General features: G+C 42.8%; 1 protein-coding gene across 1 annotated transcript in view; it reads right to left on the reverse strand.

Annotated features, from left to right (window-relative positions):
* Nucleotides 1–5,978: 5,978 nt before the first annotated feature.
* MMP17 (matrix metallopeptidase 17) overlaps nucleotides 5,979–24,122 on the reverse strand; it is a 33,248-nt gene continuing 15,104 nt past the window's right edge. Inside the window, exons 3-9 of the mRNA XM_074200467.1 lie at nucleotides 23,402–23,685; nucleotides 21,832–22,008; nucleotides 20,340–20,439; nucleotides 14,120–14,202; nucleotides 11,698–11,850; nucleotides 10,210–10,467; nucleotides 5,979–8,079 (exon numbers count right to left, since the gene is read on the reverse strand). Coding sequence (XP_074056568.1) covers nucleotides 7,745–8,079; nucleotides 10,210–10,467; nucleotides 11,698–11,850; nucleotides 14,120–14,202; nucleotides 20,340–20,439; nucleotides 21,832–22,008; nucleotides 23,402–23,685 — 1,390 coding nt within the window. The 3' untranslated portion in view covers nucleotides 5,979–7,744. The remainder of the gene's footprint in view (nucleotides 8,080–10,209; nucleotides 10,468–11,697; nucleotides 11,851–14,119; nucleotides 14,203–20,339; nucleotides 20,440–21,831; nucleotides 22,009–23,401; nucleotides 23,686–24,122) is intronic.

A 24,122-nucleotide genomic window follows, 5' to 3' on the forward strand; every position in this document is an offset into this window, starting at 1 on the left:
GGCCTGCTTGGTTTTCTAAGGTTTTTTTCCTTGTCTTCTTTGCTTATGCTTGATGTGTTTAGATCCACAGCCATATTAAAAATCCCATAGACCTGGAGCTAGACAGTTACTACTCTGCCCATTCCTTCAGGGCAGTCTCTTAGCTAACCCAGCTAAGGGGTGGAATTTGGGGATGATAACCAGAAACTCTGGTCTAGTGGGGGCGGCTAGGTGACATAGTGGCTAGAGCACCGGTCCTGGAGTCAGGAGTACCTGAGTTCAAATCCGACCTCAGACTCTTAATCATTATCTAGCTGTGTGGCCTTGGGCAAGCCAAGTAACCCTGTTTGCCTTGCAAAAACCTAAAAAAACAAAACAAAACAAAAACTGTGGTCTATCTTGAGGTCCCTGACCCCACTAATCCCCATAATGAAACAAGCTACAAGCATTTATTCTTGAACACCTACTATGTCCTAGGGGTTGAGGAATCCAAAGGCATAAAAGAGAGGGTGAGACTCTGGTCCTAAGACACAGCAAGGATGGGCTGGGCTGGCCCAGGAGACATCTCCCAGAAGCCTTCAGTTGCTTGGTTTCTCAGTAGGCCCTTTGTTTCATCTTCACCAGGAAATCCCTGGATACCTGGAATCTTGGATTCTTCACTCCTCCTCTCAGGTTGCAATTCTCATAATTGGCTTACTTTGAAAGTTGCTTAAATATTTGGTAAGTGGGAAGAACAGTAGAGCAAGAGACCTGGGTCAGGAAGCCTCAAGTTCAAATCCACTCTCAGATACTAGCTGTGTGACACTGGGCAAACAACATAACTCCTGTCTCTCTTTTTTTAATTAATTTTTTTTATTAAGATCTTAATAAAAAGGCACACCTCTCAAGGTGGGAGAGGGGGTTATCCTGTATGTTTCAGCTTCCTCATCTGTAAAATGGGGAAAAGACCCCCCCCACCTACCTACCTACCTACCTTCCAGGTTTGTGAGTATCCATGGAAAGCCTTTAAATGTTTCAGAAATGTGAGATGTTGTTGTGAATAATAATACTGAGAAACAGGTTATATAATCATTAAGCTGGTCTTCTAACCTTATCCCCTCATTTTAGTTAGAGAAACTGAGATCCACAAAATTGAAGGGATTTGCTGATAGATGTTAGTCTTAGAAAGTCCTGGGTGTAAGGTTGGCCTCTGACCTCTATTGGTTGTGTGACCTTGGACAAGTCACCTCATGAAAAGTGGTCAGGAATTAAGACCCTAGCTATATATTGAGCATGGAAAATAGCCCAGGAACAGTCCACTAAATCTTTCAAATAGAGACAAACTGAGAAGCTCAAATTTGGGGCAGGGAATTGCAGAGCTCTAACTTTGGAGCTGATCTTGGGGATGACTGACAGCTAGCAGGCTTGAAGATTGACCTTCAAAAGCAATAAAAGTTAAGAGAACAGAAGCTCAGGCCAGCCATCCCTCCACCAGAAGTGCACAAAACCTGACACAGTTCAAAGTCAAGAAATGGGCTGGGGGAAAATGAGCAAACAAACAAAAAAAGAACCTGACCAAAAAAATCTGCTTGGTGAAAGGGAAGCTAAAGATACAATTATTGAAGAAAATGATTCCAAAAAATGAATATGTAAAGCCTCAAAGAGCTTGAATGAATTCCTAGAAGATTTAAAGATTTTTTAAAAGAAGCTAAAAAGGATTAAAAAAACAACTGAGAGCAATGGAAGAAAGATATGAAAAGAGAATAACAGGAAAGGAGGTACAAAGCCTCAGGAAGGAAAATACTTAAAAATTAGAATTAACAAGGAGTTATCAAGTCTCTGCTGGAAGATCTTTAATGGAGGTCCTGAAGCAACCCATTCCTCCTTGACACAACTCTAATTATTATTAAGATTTTTGTTTTGCAAGGCAAATGGGGTTAAGTGACTTGCCTGAGGCCACACAGCTAGGTAATTATTAAGTGTCTGAGACCGGATTTGAACCCAGGTACTCCTGACTCCAGGGCCAGTGCTTTATCCACTGTGCCACCTAGCCGCCCCTATTAAGATGTTTTGACATCCAAAATAAAATTAATCATATTCACTCATTGCTCTTCACTCTTGGTATCAGAGTGTTAGACTTATAGAATCAGGCAATGCCTAAATTCAAATCTACCTTTTCTAGTTGTATGTGACCTTGGGCAAATTACTCAATCTCTGCTTGCCTCAGTTTCCTGATCTGTAAAATGGGGATAATTCTTATCCTCATTTTATAGATGAGACAATTTTTTTTTAGGTTTTTGCAAAGCATACAGGGTTAAGTGACTTGCCTAAGGCCACACAGCTAGGTAATGATTAAGTGTCTGAGACCGGATTTGAACCCAGGTACTCCTGACAGATGAGACAATTCTTAACACCATTTTACTCATAAGGATGCTGGAACAGACAGGCTTGGCCAGTGTCACACAACTCTTTAAGTATCTGAGGGTACATTTGAACCTAACTTCCTGAATATCAAATGAGCAAATATATTGTATTTTCCAAAATGTAAAGAATTATATAAATTCTTAAATTATTTTATTATTAATCAGAACAAGTCTAACCCTCCTTCTAGAAGACAGATTATTAAACACCTAAGAACAGAACAGCCATCTCATTCTCACCTAAGACCTCACTTTTCTAGCCTAAACTTCTTCACTTCCTTCATGAATCTCACTCCTTTGCTGATTTCATGTCTTTTATTACTATTCCCCCCCCTTTTTTGAATTGGGCCTGTTATTTTGCTGGTCCCAGATCTCCCTGTGAAGGCACTCCTTCTGTACAGATGCATACAGACAATTGATCATCTTAAAGAGTTTCCTGGGGGATAGTTGAGGAGAATCAATAAATCTGCTTCCTCTTATTTCCCTCCCCCCATGTCCACTTGTCTGAGATGTCAAAGAAGCATTCTTATTCTAAGAGGGGTTGGATCCAGTGCCTGAAAAGGGATTCTGTGAGCTGAGAAGAGAGCTAGAAATGGGTTTCTTGGGTGACTAGCAGAGCCTTTCTCCAGGTCACAGAAGTGGTCCTGTAATAGGGAGAAAAAATTGCATCAGTGTTTGAGTTCAGGGTCTTATTTCTTTAGGAAGGGACTTGGACCTTTCCTGCCCCAGGGTTTGATGGATGGCTGATGCAATCTTGGCCCCCTGTCCAGTCATCCAATTAGAGATTCTAAATTCCAGATTCCATAGTCTACTAAAGAACTTGGCTGTCCCAGGATGAGTTGCAATTCTGGACCTGAGCCATTGAGGGAACCCTTTTATTTTTGGCTCCTAAGTTGAGCCCCACATTCCCCTACTTAAACCAGCTGCTGAGCCTGGGGATGAGATCCACTCAGCTGCTAGTATGTTCCTCCCCCAGAAATCATTTGGTAGAATTTTGTATTGAATTATCTGTGTTTATATTGTTTTTCCCTTTAATCTATCTAGGGTCTAGTGTAGGGCCTGGAACATTGTGTGTGTGTGTGTGTGTGTGTGTGTGTGTGTGTGTGTGTGTGTGTGTGTTATTTTTAAGTTTTTTCCAAATGTATCTGACTCTCCATGATCCCATTTCGGGGTTTCTTATCTTTTTGACTTTTGCAGGCAATGGGGTTAAGTGACTTGCTCAAGGCCACACAACTAAATAAGTAGTAAGTGTCTGAGGTTAAATTTGAACTCAGGTCCTCCTGACTCCAGGGCTGGTGTTCTATCCATTGCCATTTGGGGTTTTCTTGACAGACACTGGAGTGATTTGTCTTTGCCTTCTCCAATGCATTTTAACATATGAGGAAACTGAGGCAAACTGAGTGAAGTGACCTGCCTAGGATCACATAGCTAGTAAGTCTCTGATGTTGGATTTGAACTTAGGTCCTCCTGACTGCAGGGTTGGCTCTCTAAATCAATTCTGCCAAAGCCTTTCCAAAGGGAAGAAACAAGTAATCATTAAGCTTTTCCTATCTGCCGATTCCAGACTTCAGCCCCTGAAAGTTTTTCCAAAGTTTGCTGACTACTGGACCTCAGATTTAGAGTCTGGTCATGTTCTTTGGCCTGTTGTTTCCATGACTCCCAAACCTGATCAGGGTTATTATGTTGTTATTATTATTATTATTATTATTATTTTGGGGTCAGAGGTTTTGAGTCCTAATTATTACCCCCTGCTTCACCCAGGGGCAAATCATTTTGGGGGTGAGGAATAGGACTTTACTTTCTTCTCTGCCAAATGAAAATATTAGGCTGGGTTATTTTCCTATTCAGCTATGAATCTGTGATCTTACAATTCCAATCTCAGTTCCCTGACCCACCCTTGACTTAGGCCCAGGGTCACCAGACCCTGTTTCTGGGTTAGCCCTCCAGGGCCAGTGGTGTAGAAAATTACATCAGGGTCAGTAGGGGGAGAGGTGCTTGCTGCTTTAGGATGGGGACCTGGGCCTTTCCTCCTCCAGGTCATACTAGCTTGATGCTATCTCTATTTTCCTTTAACCCTAGAGATTACTGACCTTGTTTTTGTGGAGGGAAGGGATTTCCTACCTGCCCCTTCTCCTCCCCATCCCTTCCCTTCCCTCCAGGGCATCTTCATTTCTGCCCCACTGGAACTTCTTAGTGTCCAAGATGTATGGTCACTCCTCCATTAAAGGGGCCACATTTTTATATGGCATTAATCAGGTTCCTGGTGCCTAGAACACCCTTCCTTAATAAACTCTTGCTGATTGATTCTTCTCAAAGTCTGTTTGAGAGGAACACAAGCCCTGGTAGATCCTATGGAGAGATGGGCATGTGTTTGTCATCCAAGGACCATGAGAAGGAGAGAAAGAGAGGAGAGAAAGAAAGGAGAGAAAGAGAAGCCATCTGATCTCACCCCTGAATTTTACAGATGAGGAAACTGAGACCAAGAGAAGGGAAGTAACTTGTACAAGTTCACATAGGGATTTGGTCAGTGCTAGAATTCATTTTCAGGGCAATGCACACAGGCTGGTTGCAGAATGATGGATTTTTTTTAAGTTTCTGAAAGACTTGAAGATCATCTCCCAAAGCATGGAGGTTATAGGAGCATTGGTTTAGAACTAGAAGGGACCTTAGAGGCTTCCAAAAACCAAGGAAAAGGGTTCCAAGTCAGGTTCTGTGAATCTGTGAATCAAGTTTTCTTTCTTCTGAATCTCAGGGCAACCCATGATCTTTGTTGATGGGAAGAACACCCACAAAGAGCTAGGAGCTACATCAGGAAGGTCTATGTCTGGTCAGTTTTTCCCTGTAGGAGGAGGGAACTGAGTTGGAAGTGGGAGACTCAGGTATAATAGTCAGGGCTGGGGGTTCAGTGAGAGGCCCCATATTCACTGGCTCCTTATCCGGCTCTTGGGCCAGTTTGGGACATGAGAGAAAGACTCTAGGACCTGAGACTAGTATTGTTAAGAGTACTTACTGGTTTTGGAATCAAAGAATCTGGGTTCATAGGCACTTATGACCATTGTGATGTTTGACAAATCACAACTCTTTGGGTTTTTATTCTTTACTCTGTGAAATGAGGGGCTTAGGACCAGATGGTGTCTAAAGTTCCTTCCAGATCTGGATTTATGACCCCTATAAAATCCTACAACTCTGAGGTCCTGTTCAACCCTTAGGCCCTTGGGCCAAGACTCCAGTGACCTTTGCAAGAACTACAGGAAATCAGACTTAGCAGTCCTGGAAGTGAGATCTGAATACTTGGCTCCCAGATTTAGGCCCAGGCCCAATTGCTGTCTCTGCTGTCCCCTGGTGGCAAAATGCAAAAATCTTCCTTGCCTTTCTTCAGCTCCTCAAACCCCATCTTAAACCAAGTTGGGGACCAGACTAAGAGCTGTGGAGGACAGGACTTTCTCTAATCATTCTACATTTCAGCAAGGCAGGAATAGACTTGGGCCCTGGGGCATGAAAGTGAACTATCCATCTCTTCCCCACTCCCTCACTCCTCCCCACCCCCCCCAATCTCTGGCCATGACCGCTAGAGCTTGGCACAGGAGAAATAACCCTGGGCTGAGTCAGAGGATGTGGACTCTCCAAATTGACGTACTCTGTGACCTTTATTGTCATTAATCCTCCCTAAGTTTTAGTTTGCTGTTTTGTAGATTGGGGGGGGGTCATTGTTTCACAAACTTTTTGGTCTCAAGAAGTTATGCTTTATTCTCTTAAAAAATGATCGAGGATCCCCCTCTATCCAGGAACTTTTGTTTATGTGGGTTACAGCTATCAATATCCATTGTATTAGAAATTAAAACTTCAATATTTATTGTAAAAATAGTTTTGGCCTTGTGGCTCCTCCAAAAAGACATCTCACTTTGAGGACTAGTGAATCATGGATATAGAGATGAAAAGGACCTTAGATGTCATTTTGTACCAACCCCTTCATTTTACAGATGAGGGAACTGAGGCCCAGAGGAGTGAACTGTCCAGTTGAACATGCCTAATAAGTGTTTAATACTCCCCAGGATCTATTCCCATCCTCCAGTTGGAGGGGAGACTGGCCCCAAGATTACAAACTTCTCAGTGAGGGGTAGATGAGTGGGCTAGTAGCGACAGAGTCCTGGAATTAGAGCCAGGAGAGATCTGAGTTCAGACACACAGAGGCTCTCAGGGCTGACAGAACAAGAAGCAGGATGACTCTAGCACAGTAAGAAACTCAGACACCAGAGCTGTGTACAAAGCAGGAAGAGACTGTGTTTGATTCCAATGCCACACACAGAGACAACGAGGCCAGCCCAAGTTGTCCACCTCCTGAGGGTTCCCAGCCCTCACCCCTCACTTAGAAGTTTCTGCTAAAGATGGAGAGATGGTCCACTGCAGGGCACATTGTGTCCTGCCTTCCCAGGGAAATGGGTCTCAGAACTGGACCAACTCTTGTCGGCAGAAGCCAAATCACTCCTCACCTCCTTTGGGGCTGAGATGTTCTTTGATCAAGCTCTTAATGGCCGTATTCCATCCCATGGAGTCCATGCCTCTGGGTTGGGCTGTTTTGGAACCAAGGGGTACCCTGACTGCAAAGACGTGGATGTCTCCAAATAAAAGACAAATGGCGAGCTATGTTTGTACCCTGTCCTCTCATCTGAACTAAGAAGTCAAGTTGGGGAGATGGCATGGGCTTACTGTGGCTTCTTGACTCTCAGCTAAGGATGGAAAGCCTCCTTGAAGGGAAAATAGAACACATTTGTCTTGGGGTCCCCCCTGATCTATGGGCCTTTTCCCTGGGGGGAGGGGATAATAGTGGTCAGAGATGATCACTTCCTGGGAAGAGACCCAGCAGCTGGACCTTTGCTTCAGATACAGGGTAGCAGGGCAAAGGTTGTCAAGTGATATTGGTTTTTCTTGTAGAGGCATCTTCTTGGGTCCTGGGGTTTGAAAGAGTGAGTTAGGGGCCTCACCCTGTGCCTCTTCCTGTGTCCAACAGTCTTGTAGATTTACTGACTCTCTCTGGTCGGAGTCTGATGAACCCCTCCAGGGTGAAGGACAACTGTGTGGCTTCCTACTTCCCACCCTCCTCCACCCCCACCTGTTTCAGGGGCCTCCAGTTTCTGTGAGGCCAGGATGGAAGAGCTCTGGATCATGGGCTGATAGAGGCCTCATCCTTCTCTTCAAGGTTGAGTTAAAAGACGAGTTGATTGCAACTCCAAACTGTTCCATTTTTCTCCTGGAGAATATCTCACCTGCCCTGGGAAGGGGGGAAACCTGCCCTAGGTGTTGGCCATGAGTGGTCCTGGTGAGGGGCAACCTTAGCTCTTCCCTCTCCCAGTCCAGCAACAGTGGTGTCATAGCACTGTGGCCATCAGGGCTGTTGTCCAGAGGCTGGTCAGTGCCAGCTGGGCCATGAGCAGCTTGGAGATGTGCCCCAAAGAGGAAGCATTGGATGTGCAGGAACAGACCTCATAACCACTATCTGAGCGGCTCTCGTCATGCTGGCCGGGCCTCGAGCGGGCCCCAGTCCTGGCTCCCTCGGCTCTGACTTCATTTTCAGGGCCATCGGCCTGCATGTCGCCACATACCAACCAGTCTTTTGCAGTGGACTGTGGGTAGCCTGGTGCGGCCTCCAGCTCACTGTCCAGTACTTTCCAGTAGTCTTTGCCCCTGAAGAAATATGAAGCTCCTAGGGACAAAGACAAAAACATTGATATATGGGGAGGATGTTGGGATTGAGATCAGACCTTGTTCCCACTATTCCCAATCCTCGAGGCCACAGCTTACTCTCCTCCTAAGGCCTGGCCCAGGCAACTAGTAGAATAGACTCAGAAAGGACTATTTAATGGCACAGAATTTTGGCTAAATCTTCTCTGACAAGGGTATGTCGTGTAGTGTATAATTTCGACATCTCGCTAGCAGGCAAGTTTGAGTGGGTTTGAGAACTTTAGTATATATATATATATATATATATATCATTGAGAGTGGGAGAATCTGATCTTAGAGGAGAACTGCCCCATGATAATTTTCTCCTGGGGACCCCAAGGAGCTTCCCCTGTTCTCTGCACCTCAGTCTTATGAGATCTTAGAACAGACATTTTTAGAGTAGTAAGGGACTTCAGAGGCATCTAGTCCAAAATCCCTCCTTTTACAGAAGAAAGGTCCAGAGGAGGAGTGAATTGCTCAAGGTCACCCAGACAGTAGAATAACAGGATTTAAACCAGTTTTCTTGCCAGATTTTCTGCCTCCAATTCCTTTTCTATTTCACCACATTGTCTTGCAAGTCTCTAAATGGTATGTATCACTTCCCTGATGTCATGATTTTCTTTGAGAAAAAAGACAAACATCATCAAATGGTGTCTATATGAATTGTGTCTTCACCTTCCAAAACGGTGAACTGTCTGAAGGCAGGGCTATGGTCTTGCCATGACCACCTCTGTCTCTCTTCACGCCATGAGCTCCCTGAGCTAGGGAACATGAGAGATTTTGTATCCGTGTATTTATAGCTGCTCTGTCATGTCCCTGCTAAGGTTACTTTGTATCTACTTTGGGTTTATATATGGCATCTATGATTGTCTACATTATCTCCTTCATTAGAATGGAATCTCCTTGATCAAAGCATATGAAAAATTGCTCTAAATCATTACTTATTAGAGAAATGCAAATTAAAACTTCTCTGAGGTACCACTTCACACCTCTCAGACTGGCCATTATGACCAGAAAGGACAATGATCATTGTTGGAAGGGTTGTGGGAACTCTGGAACATTGTTGGTGGAGCTGTGAACCCATCCAACCTTTCTGGAGAGAAATTTGGAACTATGCCCAAAGGGCAGTAAAAATGTGCATACCCTTTGATCCAGCAATACCACTGTTGGGTCTATACCTTGAAGAGATGATGAAAAAAAAGGTAAAAACATCACTTGTACAAAAATATTCATAGCAGCCCTGTTTGTGGTGGCAAAGAATTGGAAATCAAGTAAATGTCCTTCAATTGGGGAATGGCTTAGCAAACTGTGGTATATGTATGTCGTGGAACACTATTGTTCTATTAGAAACCAGGGGGGATGGGAATTCAGGGAAGCCTGGAGGGATTTGCATGGACTGATGCTGAGCGAGATGAGCAGAACCAGAAAAACACTGTACACCCTAACAGCAACATGGGGGTGATGTTCAACCTTGATGGACTTGCTCATTCCATCAGTGCAACAATCAGGGACAATCTGGGGCTCTCTACAATGGAGAATACCATCTGTATCCAGAGAAAGAACTGTGGAGTTTGAAAAAAGTCCAAGGACTATTACCTTTAATTTAGGGAAAAAAAACCTGCTATCTTATTGTCTGATCTTGTTATCTCTTATACTTTATGTTTCTTCCTTAAGGATAGGATTTCTCTCTCATCTCATTCAATTTGGATCAATGTATACCATGGAAACAATGTAAAGACTGGCAAATTGCCTCCTGTGGGGGGGTGGGGGGAGAGAAGTAAGATTAGGGAAAAATTGTAAAACTCAAAATAAATAAAGTCTTTAAAAAAAAATAATGTAATCTCCTTGAAGGCAGAGACTAAGTTACTTTTGTGTTGAGATAAGTACGTTTGCTTGTTTGTTTTAGGTCCTCTGGATTCTGGTTCTAAGTGATCTCTGGCCAGAATCTCTCAAAGGGGTCCTACTGAGGGTATGGTTAATGCAGCCAGAGCCAAAGGACAGACACAGGATTTGAGGTGATGAACTTGGAGTGTGGATGGAAAGCATTTCTGAGCCTTTCATGGACAAGCCTGGAGGATGTTGGGAAGTTTCCTGTGTTTGGCAGGGGACTCACCATCAGACCAACGCATGGCATCATCCAGGATGCTGGGGATCCCCCTCCACAGAGGGCTCTCTGCGGGGTACCCGGGGTCCATCCTCCGAGCATGGTCATCATAGCGCCAGTACAGATGGTCCTTAAAGAAATAAGTCTTGTCATTGTGGGCCCAGGAGAAGGCAGCATCGATGCCACCCGGCGGGAGGCTGAAGTCGGAGACAGGCCGAGGGTATCCTTCCTCAACGTTATTGTCTTTAAAGACCCAGTATCTGTCTCCTGGGGGGAGAGGAAACAGGCATGGAGCAAGAAAATGGCAGCTGTAGAAAGGTGAGCTTGGAAAGGAGGGTAGGCAGGCAAAAGGTACTGGCAGGGAGGGACGACTCCTAGAATAGAACTGTCCCATGGATGGATATTAGTTGATCAGTTGGTTGATTGCATCTAACAAGGTCTAATGACTCTACAATCTCCTCAAGCCTCAACCCATGTGGTCCAATGGAAAGAACACTGGACTTGGAGTCAGAGGGTTTGGCTCACATTCCCTATCTTTGCAAAAAAAAATCTTTGTGATTTTGGGCAAATCACTTGCCCCCTCTCCTCACTTATAAAATGAGAAGGCTGGACTAAATTAGTCCCTGTTGCTATTTAAATTTCTCACCACTGAGTTTCTTCTTCTTTTTTTTAAAGTTTTTGCAAGGCAATGGGGTTAAGTGGCTTGCCCAGGCCACACAGCTGGGTAATTATTAAGTGTCTGAGGTTGGATTTGAACTCAGGTCCTCCTGACTCCAGGGCCGGTGCTCTATCCACTGCACCACCTAGCCACCCCTTAGGCTTAGTTTCTTAACAGCTTCAGCTTCCTCACCTCTAAAATGGGGAAAATAACCATTTATTTCATTGTGAGGATCCAATGAAACAGTATTTTTAAGTGTTTGACAGTCACTGACACATTAGTAGGTGCTTAGTAAGATCTTGTTTCTTTTTTTCTCTATAATTTCTCAGTGCAACCTAATATGTAGCTTTTTTTTTTTTGCTGTTATATCATACTGCTGACTAGTTTTGAAAATTATACAGGGTCAGGGGCAGAAGGGAGTGTGGTGGATAGTGAGCACTGGCCCTGGAGAACCTGAATTTAAATCTGCAGTAAGATCCTTGGCAGTTACTAGCTGTGTGATTTTGGGCAAGTCACTTAACCCTGTTGCCACTCTTGCCCAAAAAGAATTATACAGAGTCACATGGCCCATAAATATTAGATTTTCCAAAACTCTGAGGGCAGTCCTGCTTTCACTATGCTGTGCTATTCATTCTTATTTATTAAAGGTAGGTCCCCTAAGGATTTGGCAAGGCTAATTTTTATGTACACTCTGCATTTCCTTATATGAGATCATATTGCTTTTCCTGGTTGATTATAAGCTTCTTGTTCTGGGGCACTTGAAAAATAACAGTTTCATTAAAATATAAATTTCCAACCTGCCCTGGATTTCTGCCTAGGTAGGGGTGGAGAGCTCTTACCTTTGAAGAAGACAATCTTATGGTCACTGGTCCTCTCATAGACAGCATCCACACTATCCAGATGGAGTGGGAGACCCCTCCAGAAACGGTGGATCTGGGCAGGCTGTAGGGAAACCAGGTGCCTGTCCCGGGTCAGCCTCCAAAAATACTTGCCTGGGAAAGGAGAAAGGACATGGGTGTGGGTGAGCAAGGCTCATAATGGGCTCCTTCTTTCCCTTTTATCCTCCCATGGAGCCGGAATACTTAAGATAAATTAGAAAACTTCATAGATAAAACAGACTTTTAGAGACACTCTAATGTAAATCCTTACAGTAAGTAATTACAGTGGATTGAGCACTTGGCTTGGAGTCAGGAAGACTCATCTTCATGAGTTCAAATCTGGTCTCAGACACTAGCTGTGACACCCTGGGTAAAAGTCACTTAACCCTGCCGGCCTCAGTTTCCTCATCTGTCAAATGAGCTAGAGAAGGAAATGGCAACCACTTCAGTATGTCTGTCAAGAAATGGGATCACAGAGTCAAACATGATTGAAATGATCTGACAAGAACAAGGATAAACTGGAGGCAACTTAAATGTGTTTGAAGGAGTATTAATATATATGTTGAAGTCCCTAAATATAAGTGCAAGAGCCGGGAAGAGAATAAGAGGGTGGATGAAACAGTTACTGAACTCTTGAGGAAAGAAGAGGAGTAGGTGGTAGATAAAGGCTCCTGGAATTTTCCATTATATTCTCTAGCACCTTGTTTCTCTGAGATTTTAGACTCTTCATCTACAAAGTGAGGGTGGAGCAGGTGATTTCTACAGACCCTTCCAGCACTTTTTTTCTTTGTTTCTCCTTTCTCAAGTACTTTGCACCCTCATTTCCATCTCTGGGTTTCCTTTCAGGTCCCAGCTCACATCCTATTTCTACAGCAGGAGTAGGGAATGTCCTGTGGAAGCTCTCTGTGAAGTCATTTGGTCTGGCACTACCATAGCTACCACAGGCAGGACTTGAAATTCCATAAATCTTGGAGCTTTTTAGGGGGTGAATTAATTCAATGTTTGACCAAATACAGCAGGTTAATTTTGAAGTTGATACTTTTTCATAGCCTGCAAATAATGTTATAAATATCCAAATGGCCTTTGGCAAAAAAAATGTTCCTCAGTTCTGTTCTACAGGAAACCTCTTCTGGTCTTCCTTAATTCAAATGCCTTCCCTCTGCAGATACAGTCCAATCTATCTTCTATGGATCTTACTTGTATAAAGCTGTTTGCTTGTTGTCTCACCCATTAGACTGTGCTCTCCTCTAGAGAAGACACTTGTCTCTGATTCTCCAAAACTTAATACAATGTCTGTCGAATGGTTGACACTTAATAAATCCTAGATGCCTTGATGATACAGGTAAGAGGACCGAGGCGCAGAGAGGTTAAGTCACTTGTTCAGTCATAGTGCTAGTAAATATCTAAGGCAGAATTCAAATCAAAATCTTCCTGACTCTCATTCCAGTGCTCCCTCCTCCATGCCAACAATGCTGCCAGGAAAAGAAGAAAGGCCCTAGGTGGCCAGTTGAAGTCAGTTCTGGGTAAGTTATTATTATATTATAGGAGTATAGAAATAACAAACACTCAGTCTAATAAACAATTTTTGAGCACTGGAAATACAAAGTGACAGAATCAGCCAAGAATAGGAAGTGATGGGGTCTGATGGTTTCCTAGCAGTGGAAAATGATCATTCATGCATGCAAACACATGAACCAGAAATACATACATCCTTAAAAACCTATACTCTTAACCACATCTATTCATAGTTTGTCACATCATAAGAGAAAATCATGTGACATTTTGAGGCTTGCGAAGCATCTTACAAATATTTCATTTGATTTCTGCAACATACCTGTTAGGTAGGTACTATTATCAACTTCATTTTTCAAATGGGGAAACTGAGGCTGAGAAAGGGGGAATGACTTGACTAAGCTTGGAAATTTTTTTCAATGCAATGGGGTTAAGTGGCTTGCCCAAGGCTACACGGCTAGGTAATTATTAAGTGTCTGAGGTTGGATTTGAACCCAGGTACTCCTGACTCCAAGGCCATTGCTCTAGTCACTGTGCCACCTAGCTGCCCCATGCTTGGAAATTTTTGAAGCAGGATTCAAACTCAGGTCTTCCTGACTCAAAGTCCCATTCACTATCTATTATGATACATGACTGCCAATGGCACAGAAATACCCAGACATTGATGTAGTCACATATATGAGTATGATACCTTACTGTCCATCTTCATTAATTTATTGTCTCCCTCAGAAAGCTTCTCCCAAGTATCCTCACCCCTGTATTTCCAATCCCATTCTGGACTCTGATAGAGCCGAGGACAATTTGTATCTTATGTCCCTGGTCCTTGGTTTCCCCCCATCTTCCAATTGATGCCCACTCCCCCTGCTGCTACCTTTGAAGAAGAAGGCCTCCCCTCGGATCTGGGCCACAGCATCGAAGTTAGCATTGCACCGATGGGGTACGTCCTTCCTTAGCCTGTGAAGAGATTCCAGCCCCTAACTGATCAGATGAAATCTTTCTCAGAGATGCTAGCCCCCACTCCCTCCACCCTGGATAATTCAAAATACCAGAATACCCCCCAAATCTGGCTAATTCTTAAAACTTAGGGATCATTTAATTCAACACTGATAAAAGTAATCACAACCCAAAACTGTGAGTAATATAAAAAACACCAAGGGACATTCTAAAATGGCAGGGAACCCAACAGTAATTTCTCCTAGGTTCTAGGTTCCATGATGTGAATTTTCTTTTTTTTTTTTTAAGGTTTTTGCAAGGCAAATGGGGTTAAGTGGCTTGCCCAAGGCCACACAGCTAGGTAATTATTAAGTGTCTGAGACCAGATTTGAACCCAGATACTCCTGACTCCAGGGCCAGTGCTTTATCCACTGTGCCACCTAGCCGCCCCCCCCCCCCATGATATGAATTTTCAAAAAGTTTGATTTGTCTTTCTAAATATATTTTGCTTAGTCAATTATTAATATGGACCTGCCTTTTCTGAGCCTATACTCATTGACTTAAAAAAGTGAAGAAGTGCTTGGCACAGTGTCTGGCAAATTGTAGACATTTAATACATATTTATTGATTGAAAGGAAGAGGTGTTGAAAGTCTGATTAAGGGTAAATGTCTGAATTTTTAAAAAGAGGGGGAAATGGGAGTAAGATCTATAAGGTATAGACTAGTGGGCTGAATTTTGATTCTGGTAAAATTCTTGTACATATATATTATTAAAGGAATGATTATTGAATATCTAAAAAAGGAATAAGCAATTGCAAAAAAGTCTTTTTCAAGCACTAGGCTATGTTAAACTAACTTGACTTCCTTTCTTAGCAGAGTTGTTGAAATGGTAGATCAGAGGAATGCTTTAGATGTAGCCTGGATTTTAGCTAAGCATTTGATAAAGAATTTTCTGCTATTCATGTAGACATTAATGAAAGACTGTCAGTTTGAGAATCGGTCTCCAGTAGAGGGCCCCAGGAATCTATGCTTGGGCCTGCACTTTAATAGTTTTATTGACTAGTTTGATAAAGTCACATTGCTTGCTCCTCACATTTGTAGATTATACAAAGTTGAGAGGCATAGCTAAAATGTTGGATGATAGAGACAGGATTCAAAAAAGATTCTGACTACAAAATTTGACTTAATCTAATAAGATGAAATTTAATAGATATCTGGGTGCTTGGTTTCGAAAAGTTAACAATCATAAGACTATCTAGTGGTTCGGTGGAAGAATAATGACTTTGGAGTCAAAGGACTTGGATCAAAGGCAGCAAGCTACGGCAGTGGAGAAAGTACTGAATCTGGAGTCAGGGAGATCTGAGTTCAAATCTTGCCTCAGAGATTTACTATCTGTGAGACTCTAAATAAGTCATTTAATCACTGCTTGCCTCCTTAACTATCAAATGAGGACAATAATAGCACCTGTTTGCCAAAGTTTTTGTGAGGATCAAATGAGATCACATTTGTTCAGTACTTGGTATAGTGCCTGACCATCAGCTTTAAAAATGCTTTTGTTTGGGGCAGCTAGCATTGGCCCTGGAGTCAGGAGGACCTGAGTTCAAATCCGGCCTCAGAGACTTAACAATGACTGAGCTGTGTGACCTTGGGCAAGTCACTTAACCCCACTGCCTTGAAAAAATCCAAAAAAGAAAAAAATGCTTTTGTTTTTCAAAAGTCCTACCTTGTTAGCTGTGTGACCTTGCCTAAGCACATCCTTCCTGGGCCTCACTTTCTTCATTGGCAAATGAATTGAACTATGGATCTGAGGTCTTGATCAGTTTTAAAGTTATTATTCTATTCAAGATGGAGGAAAAGTGATTGAGACAGTAGTTTGTCTGACGAAGATCTGAGTGTTTTAGTGGACCACAAGCTGAACATGAGTTGAAATTCTGATATGGCAGTCAAAAAGTCAGTGTCAGCTTAAATTGCAAAGAGACACAGAATCCAGGAGAAGGGACTTCTACTTTTTCTAGACTTTGTCCTAGCCAGACCCCAATAGCAATATTTGGTTCGATTCTGCATTTCAAGAAGGCCATGGTAAGGCAGAGAACATGCAGGAAAGGGCAACGTAACTAGGATGGCAAAGGGCTTGGAATCCGTGTTGTATGAGAGTCACTGGAAGGATTTGGGGGTTGTTTAATCTGGAGAAGAGGAGGTTCACTGGGGACCGAATTGCAATCTTCAAGTACCTTATCCTATGGAAAAGGGAATAGACTTGATTTGTTCATCGAAGAGGTAGAACAAGTTACTTAGAGAGCAGAGAATTTCAGTTTATCTTTAGGGAGAAAACCCTACAATTATAGTCAGTCAATCAACTACAATGAGTCTTCAATGAGCACCTACTCAGGAGCTCTGAGTCCCTGTTAAGTGTTAGGAATGAAAAAAAAAATTTATTAAGCTCCTACAATGTGTCAGACAGCTAACCCAAAGAGGGCTGGACTGCTTTGGGCAGTTTAAAAAAAATTTTTTTTTGCGAGGCAATGGGGTTAAGTGGCTTGCCCAAGGCCACACAGCTAGGTAATTATTAAGTTTCTGAGGCCGGATTTGAACTCAGGTACTCCTGACTCCAGGGCCGGTGTTCTATCCACTGTGCCGCCTAGCCAACCCAAGAGTAAAATTCTTGACAAAGAAAAGAATAAAATTATGAAGACAAAAAGGGAAATACTCCAATAAGGAGGGAACAAAAGGAAGTTGTCAGAGAAAACCCATGTACAGACAAGGGAACTCAATCAAGTGATTCAGATTTTTAAAAGATATAGTTGCAGATGCTACCACATTGAACCTACAGTGTCTCCTTGTCTCCCTCAGTCCAATCATCTGCAGCCATGACCAGGCTCCCTGAGCACTTTGCTAACATTATCAATATAATAAAACCCTGGGAGGATACAATTTGCAGGAGTTTGGAGAAAAAGTTCCAGAGACAACAATTGTAATGTACAATTTAAATCACATTGCTCACTGGGTGGTAGGAAAATGTGGAACTCAAAAGTCCACAAAAAGGATGAATGTTGAAAACTATCTTTGCATGTCATTGGAAAAAAAAATAAAATAATGTAACAAAAAAAGTTCTGGAGGCTGAAGGAAATTTGCAAATGAAAAATTCATCCTTAAAATTCACTCCACTGTCTTGTTCATGGCAAATGCTGGACTCCACATACCTGTTTTCTGACTTTCTCTTTGTATTACTAAGGCTGATGGGATAGATGGAAAGCATGTGGTCTTTGGCCAGGTGAAAAAGAGGTATCACCAGGATGGGAATAATGTCATGCTTTGAATTTGGGGATGGCAAATCTGCCACTGCTGACTGTGAATAATTCTCATAAGAGGTGTTTGTGTGTGTGTGTGTGTGTGTGTGTGTGTGTATGCGTGTGTGTGTAAGAGACACCAAAACATGAAGAAAGCAATGTGCCTCCACATATACTGTAATCATATACTGTAATCTTTGTTCTTTCTCATTTGCTTAAATTTCCTTTGAATTTTATTTTTCTTTTCATCAATAAGTCTGACTAGACTTCAGAATTAAGTAGATGATTATGAAATAAAAGCATATATCTATATGTGTGTATATTTATCTATATCTCTTTTACTGAAACCAGGACAATTCATCTTCCTGAATTAAAATTCAGATGCTGACTAGCTGGATGACTCAATGCACTTAACCTTGTTTGTCTCAGTTTTTTTCATCTGTAAAATTAACTGGACAAGGAAACAGCAAATCACTCTAGTATCTTGGTCAAGAATATCTCAAATGGGGGCAGCTAGGTGGCGCAGTGGATAAAGCACCTGGAGTCAGGAGTACCTGGGTTCAAATCTGGTCTCAGACACTTAATAACTACCTAGCTGTGTGGCCTTGGGCAAGCCACTTAACCCCATTTGCCTTGCAAAAACCTAAAAAAAAAAATTAAAAAAAAAAAGAATATCTCAAATGGGGTCACCAAGAGTTAGACTTGAGTAAAAGACAACAACAAAATATGTATAAAACCCATTTCCTGAAATGAGAGAAAAGGCTGAGTTGTTCAATTCGTGCTTTGCTTTCTCAAGAAGAGTGATATTTGTACAGGAAGAGACCAAATCAAAGTGGCCTACAAGGAGTTGATACTCAAGATAATTAAGGGGATAATGAACAGATCTCCTACAATTTTTGTGGAAAACATGGCAAGCTTGTGGACAAGAAAGTAATACAATTAAGATTCAGAACTGGTCAGATGGCTAGATTCAAAGTGTAGTTAATAATAATGTCAATGTGGTTGGAAATTTCCAGGGAGTGCCCCCCCCAAGGAGCTTCACTGGGTTTCTGTGCTATTAAACATTTTCTATCTTGACCTACAGAAAGGCCTACTCCTCAAATTTGTATTTGACATAAAACCAGGAGGGACAGCCAATGCATTGGATAATAGCGTTGGGATCCAAAAGAATCTTGACAGCACTGCGTTAAATCTCTTAAAATGAAATTCCAATAACATAAATGGAAAGACTTATTCTTGAATTAAAAAATCAACCTCACAAGTACAGGCTGGGGGAGGTGTGATTAGACAGGATTTGGTCTTCAAAAGTCTTGGGTTTGTATTTTTTTTAAGTTTTAGTGTACTATGAACTTAGTGAGTCAGCAATGTGATGTGGTGGCCAAAAAGTCACTTTGTTCTTAGGCTCATTACAGAGACACTTAGCTTCCAGGAATAAGGAGGAGATTGTCCCTCTGTCCTCAGTACTGGAAAACACACAACTGGAATATGGAATTTTTTACTAAGCACTATAGCTTCAGAAGGACACACCGATTAGTGGGAAAGTGTCCAGAGGAGGAGGATAACCAGGACAGTGAAGGACACTGGATCCATGTCACAACGATGGACCTGGGGTTTTTGAGTATAGAAAGGTAAAGACGTAACAGAGATGTAACTGTTATCGTCAACGTATCTGAGAGGTTGGTATGTAGAAGGATTTGACTTGTCCTCTTTGGTCCAGGAGAAAAGAAGAAGGAAGGATGAATAGATGATGCCAGGAGGTAAAGTTAGACTCAGTATTGGGAAAGACTTCCTCACCATTAGAGCTGACCCAAAGTGGAATAGGTGACCTGTTGGGGTGGTGGGTTTGCCCTCCTTGGAGGTCTGTAAGCAGAGGTTATGCTGACCATGGCCCTGGAATGTATTTCCTCCTTACACCCCCTCTTTCTTTAACATCCATCTCAGTCACCATCTTCTACATGAAGCCTCCCAGCGCTCATGCCCTAATCTCAAACTAGTCATTTTATAGAATTTTAAGGTTTGCAAAATACAATACATATATATGTTGTCTCATTTTGGTCCTTGCAACCATCTCGGGGAGTAGGTGCCATTATTACCCCTCATTTTACAGATGAAGAAACTGAGGCTAAGTGTGCCTTGCTCAGGATCACAAAGCAGTAAGCATCTAAGGGTAGATTTGAGCTTAGATCTTTCTGACTCCAGGTCTTCTGATATTCTATCGACCATGCTTGTGTGTGTGTGTGTGTGTGTGTGTGTGTGTGTGTGTGTGTGTGTATTCATTTTATCTTTATGCTCTATATGTATTTATTTTTTACCTTATCTTCCTATATAAGCTCCTCACAAGTAGGGATTGTCTCATTTCTGTCACTATGTCTAATTAATTCATTGGTTGATTGATTGATTGATGAGCTCCTTTCAGCCAGACAGTAGATCTCAAAGGAAGGTCAGAGGAAAGAATACTATAGGAAGCCCCAGGGGCTAAAACAAATGGTGTAGGCATAAGGACAATTGATTGTCTATTGACCGATTCATTGATTCTTGATTGATAATGGGGATTCCTTTCAGGTAAGAGTTGGACTAAATGCCTCCTTAAGTCTCTTCCAACCCAGATTCTCTGATTCTGTGCCTCTTCTTGGGGTAGAGGGTAGTAGAAGGGCACAGGTTTGTGCTGGGGGGTGGGGTCGAAACCAGCCAACCTGATGGAACACATTCCCTTCCAGCACTCCTCTGAGAGTAAGAACCTGCATTCAGATATTGAGATAGTTGCTTAAGGGGCTGCTGTGATTCTGAAGGTTTGGTGGGGATGCACCCAGTAATCTGTGGTGTGAAGCTCTGCCCCAATGCCCCCCACTTCAGGGTGACCTGGTGGCTTACGGTACAGTGGTGCGATTGTCAGGAAGCTCTGGGAGAAAGGGGTGGTCCTCAGCCTCAGTGACTTCAGGCTTGGCTGTTGGGGATACTGATTCCCGGACACCTTTAGCAGAAGATAAAGAGAGATGTGAGAAAATTTGCAGGAATCCCTACTCGTCTCCCTTATTTCAGTCATCTCCTTCATCTTTTCCACTGGTCTCCCCCAAGGCCCTTTCTTCCCCAGACTCTCTGTCACTCAGGAAGAAAACTCTTTAGAAATCCCAGCAATGTTGAAAGAATAGAGCAGTGTAGAGGGCTGGGAGCCAGGACACCACTTATCACTCACTCATTTTAGGAATTTGGACAGGAACTCTAATCCTATTGCAGAAATCTCCGATATCAGTTGCTTTGAAAAATTATGGAACTTTCAACAATATGATAGAATAAACTTCATTCAGAAACACTGCTCAAAGCCACAATTCCTGTTTGAACCTGTGCTCTTCTCTGTAAAATAGAGTAATATTTGCCTTACTAGGAATTGTGAGGATGAAGTGAAACTATCCTTTACGTTCCCTCTCTGGAACATCTGTGGAATCCATCCCCCCCTTCTCTACTGCAGCTGCATTAGCCTAATCCAGGGCCTCATTACCAGGGATCTGGATGACTACAATTACTTCCCCCTAAGACTTCCAACTATCATTTTCTCCCCTTTCCAATCCATTCTCCTTCATGTCACTGCCACAATTATCTTTCTTACACATAGATCTATCTCAGCGCTATCCAATCTTACTGAAAAGTTTTTATTGAAACAATAGATGATATATTTTGATTTGTCATTTTAGTGAGAGCTCTGTGATAGCTCAGTTTCAATTTACTACATTTAGTAAACTCCCAGGTGGCCTGCATGCGGTCTGCAGCCACGTTTTGGACAGCCCTGATCTATCTGGCCAGTTCTCTTCTCTGCTCAAGACTCTTCAGTGGCTCCCTGGCTATTCACCTCCGGAGAGGGAACTGAAGAACTCTGAGAGCAGATGGAAACGTATTTTTTCACTTTATTTTTCTTGCTTTGTTATTTTTGTAACATTTTGGAGGACTTCACATATATAATGGGTATCCTATTGTTTGCCTTCTTAATGGGCTAGAGAGAGAGAGAGAATTTGAACTAAAAAAATATTAAAAATTGTTGTTGAATAGTTTTTAGGACAGGTGCAACTCTGTGTCCCCATCTGGGGTTTTCTTGCTATATTTTCCCTGGTCCCTATGCCTGGACCACTTGTTTTAGCCCCTTGGGTTTCCTTAGTATTCTTTCCTCTGACCTTCCTTTGAGATCTACTATCTGGCTGAAAGGAGCTCATTAGGAAGTCTGAGCAATCCACTGTGATCTTTTGGTCCCATATCCTGTCTGATATCACTCCCTCTCTTCCCCTCAATCAGTCTGAATAGCTACGGAGCCTGCTCTGCGCTTCAGCCTCATCTGGGAGAAAGGGAAAGGGTCAGGACTGGGTGCCAAACTCACCGTACAGTTGCCAGATGCGGACTTTGTCCTCATAGGGCAGGTCATATTTCAGGGGGTCTCCCACAGGACCCTGATAATAGGGTCTCATGATGGACTGTATGGCTGAGACATGGGTGAGTCCAATGGCATGACCAAACTCGTGGACAGCCACGGCAAAGAGATCTGTCCCATGAGCATCTGAGAAAACATGAGAATATCTGTCAGCTCAGACCAGGTCAGGATGGGACTGAGGGGTCCCTGGTAGCCAGCTCATGTGCTGGAAAGGATTTTGGCTCAGGTTTTTGAATTATTTCTGGGTACAAATGCAAGAAATAGTCTCGGGGCTTAGCACTTTGGGACATTAAGAAAAACATTTAACAAATGTTTATTGATTGATTGATTGAAGACACCCAGGGGACTCCCTGGGATGTATCTTCACCTTCTCTAGTTTGAGTCTCTATTGTCCAGAGAACACTAAAAAGCTCTGGTCCTGGAACCTATGCAAGATTCCTTCTCCCATCAGTCCCAACCCAGACTCTGCCCATTATTGATCCCATCAATATCCCTACTTCCCAGCAGTATATTCTATTTTCTTTTATTTTCTTTCTTTTTTTTGCAGGGCAAAAATGGGGAATTAAGTAACTTGTCCAAGGTCACACAGCTAGGTAATTTTAAGTATCTGAGGCTGAATTTGAACTCAGATCCTCCAGGGCTGGCGCTCTATCCACTGCTGCCCCTGCAGCAGTATATTCTAAGGGACCCTGGCTCTTTCTGTTGACCCATTCTCTATACCCTTATAAGGACCACCAGGTTTCTCCATCTGCCCTGCATCTGAAGTCTCCTATACGTGTTGTCTCCTCAATAAGAATATGAACTCTTTGAAAGCAGGTTTTCTATTTATATTTCCTGACCCTGATACATCTTAAATACTTAAAAATTTACTTTTCAATTCCATTCCTTGCCTGTATGAACATGGATGCACAGAAGTGCATAAAAGAATATGGAAAGAGGGGGCAGCCAGGTGGCGCAGTGGATAGAGCACCGGCCCTGAAGTTAAGAGTACCTGAGTTCAAGTCTGACCTCAGACACTTAATAATTACCTAGCTGTGTGGCCTTGGGCAAGCCAATTAACCCCATTGCCTTGCAAAAAAAAAACTAAAAAAAAAAGAATATGGGAAGAGGACAGCTAGGTGGTGTAGTGATAGAGCACCAGCCCTAGAGTCAGGAGGACCTGAGTTCAAATTCAGCTTCAGACAGTCAATAATCACCAAACTGTGTGACCTTGGGCAAGTCATTGAACTCCATTGCCTTGCAACCCCTCCCCCCCAAAAAAGAACATGGGTATATTTTATATGTCCAGATGATATGTATCTGGCAAAAGGAAGAAGAAAGAAAGGGAAGAAGATTGTATAGGGCCATTGGGGCAAAAATGAGATTCTATGGCCAACGGCAGCTTCCTAGGATGTGTGGTGCCAACCTGAACTTTCTTAGACCTCATGGAGTTAGTGTGTATTCTTTAGTGCTTTGAGGGATCAGTAAGGCCTCCTCAGACTCTATAAGCTTGATTTGGGATGCCTGGGTTGCTTCCCACCTGAGGATCGGAAAGTCCAGGCCTCATCATCATCAAAGTGGGTGTCTCCAGCAGTGTAGTGGTCTCCGGGAAAGAAGGCATGGGCCACAGTGCCCCCAGGGCCATCGAAGGGGTAGCCATCATTGTGGTCTGCCTTGGAGAAGTCGATCTGGATGTCAGCATTGCTACCAGCTACCTCGTGGAAGTTGAGTGGTGTGATGTCACTCCACACCTTCAGGGCATAGTACATGAGTGCTCGGACTGTGTCCCGGCCCAGTGAAGAATCCCGTGGGAATGTACGGACCCTATTGGAGAGCAGAGAATGGTGACACCTGAATATACTTGGCCTGATCTGAGGCGTCCCCCTCTCACATAAGTTAGAGCCTAAATTCTCAGCAAAGGAGCTTTATTGTCTTGGGGCATAACAATTGTCCTCTCTTGGCTTTGCATCTTCTCCTTTTCTCTCTCCATCCCCATATTAGGAAGGGAATGTGAAGATTTCTAACTATCCACTTGTGGGAAGGGGATGCACTGGAGGCAGTGGTTTCCCCTCACTAGGAACCTTGGTTAGTGTTGGATGATCACTTGTAAGCCATAGGATAAAGTGAATGAAGAAGCAGCAGGGTAAGGTGCACAGGACACTACATTTAACATCAGGAAAATTTGGGTTCAAATCTGGATTCAGATTCATACTAGGGACCTTGGGCAAGTCACTTAAAAATACATCATTGTTGGGGCGGCT

The sequence above is a fragment of the Macrotis lagotis genome, chromosome X (assembly GCF_037893015.1).
Source record: "Macrotis lagotis isolate mMagLag1 chromosome X, bilby.v1.9.chrom.fasta, whole genome shotgun sequence".
NCBI lineage: Eukaryota > Metazoa > Chordata > Mammalia > Peramelemorphia > Peramelidae > Macrotis > Macrotis lagotis.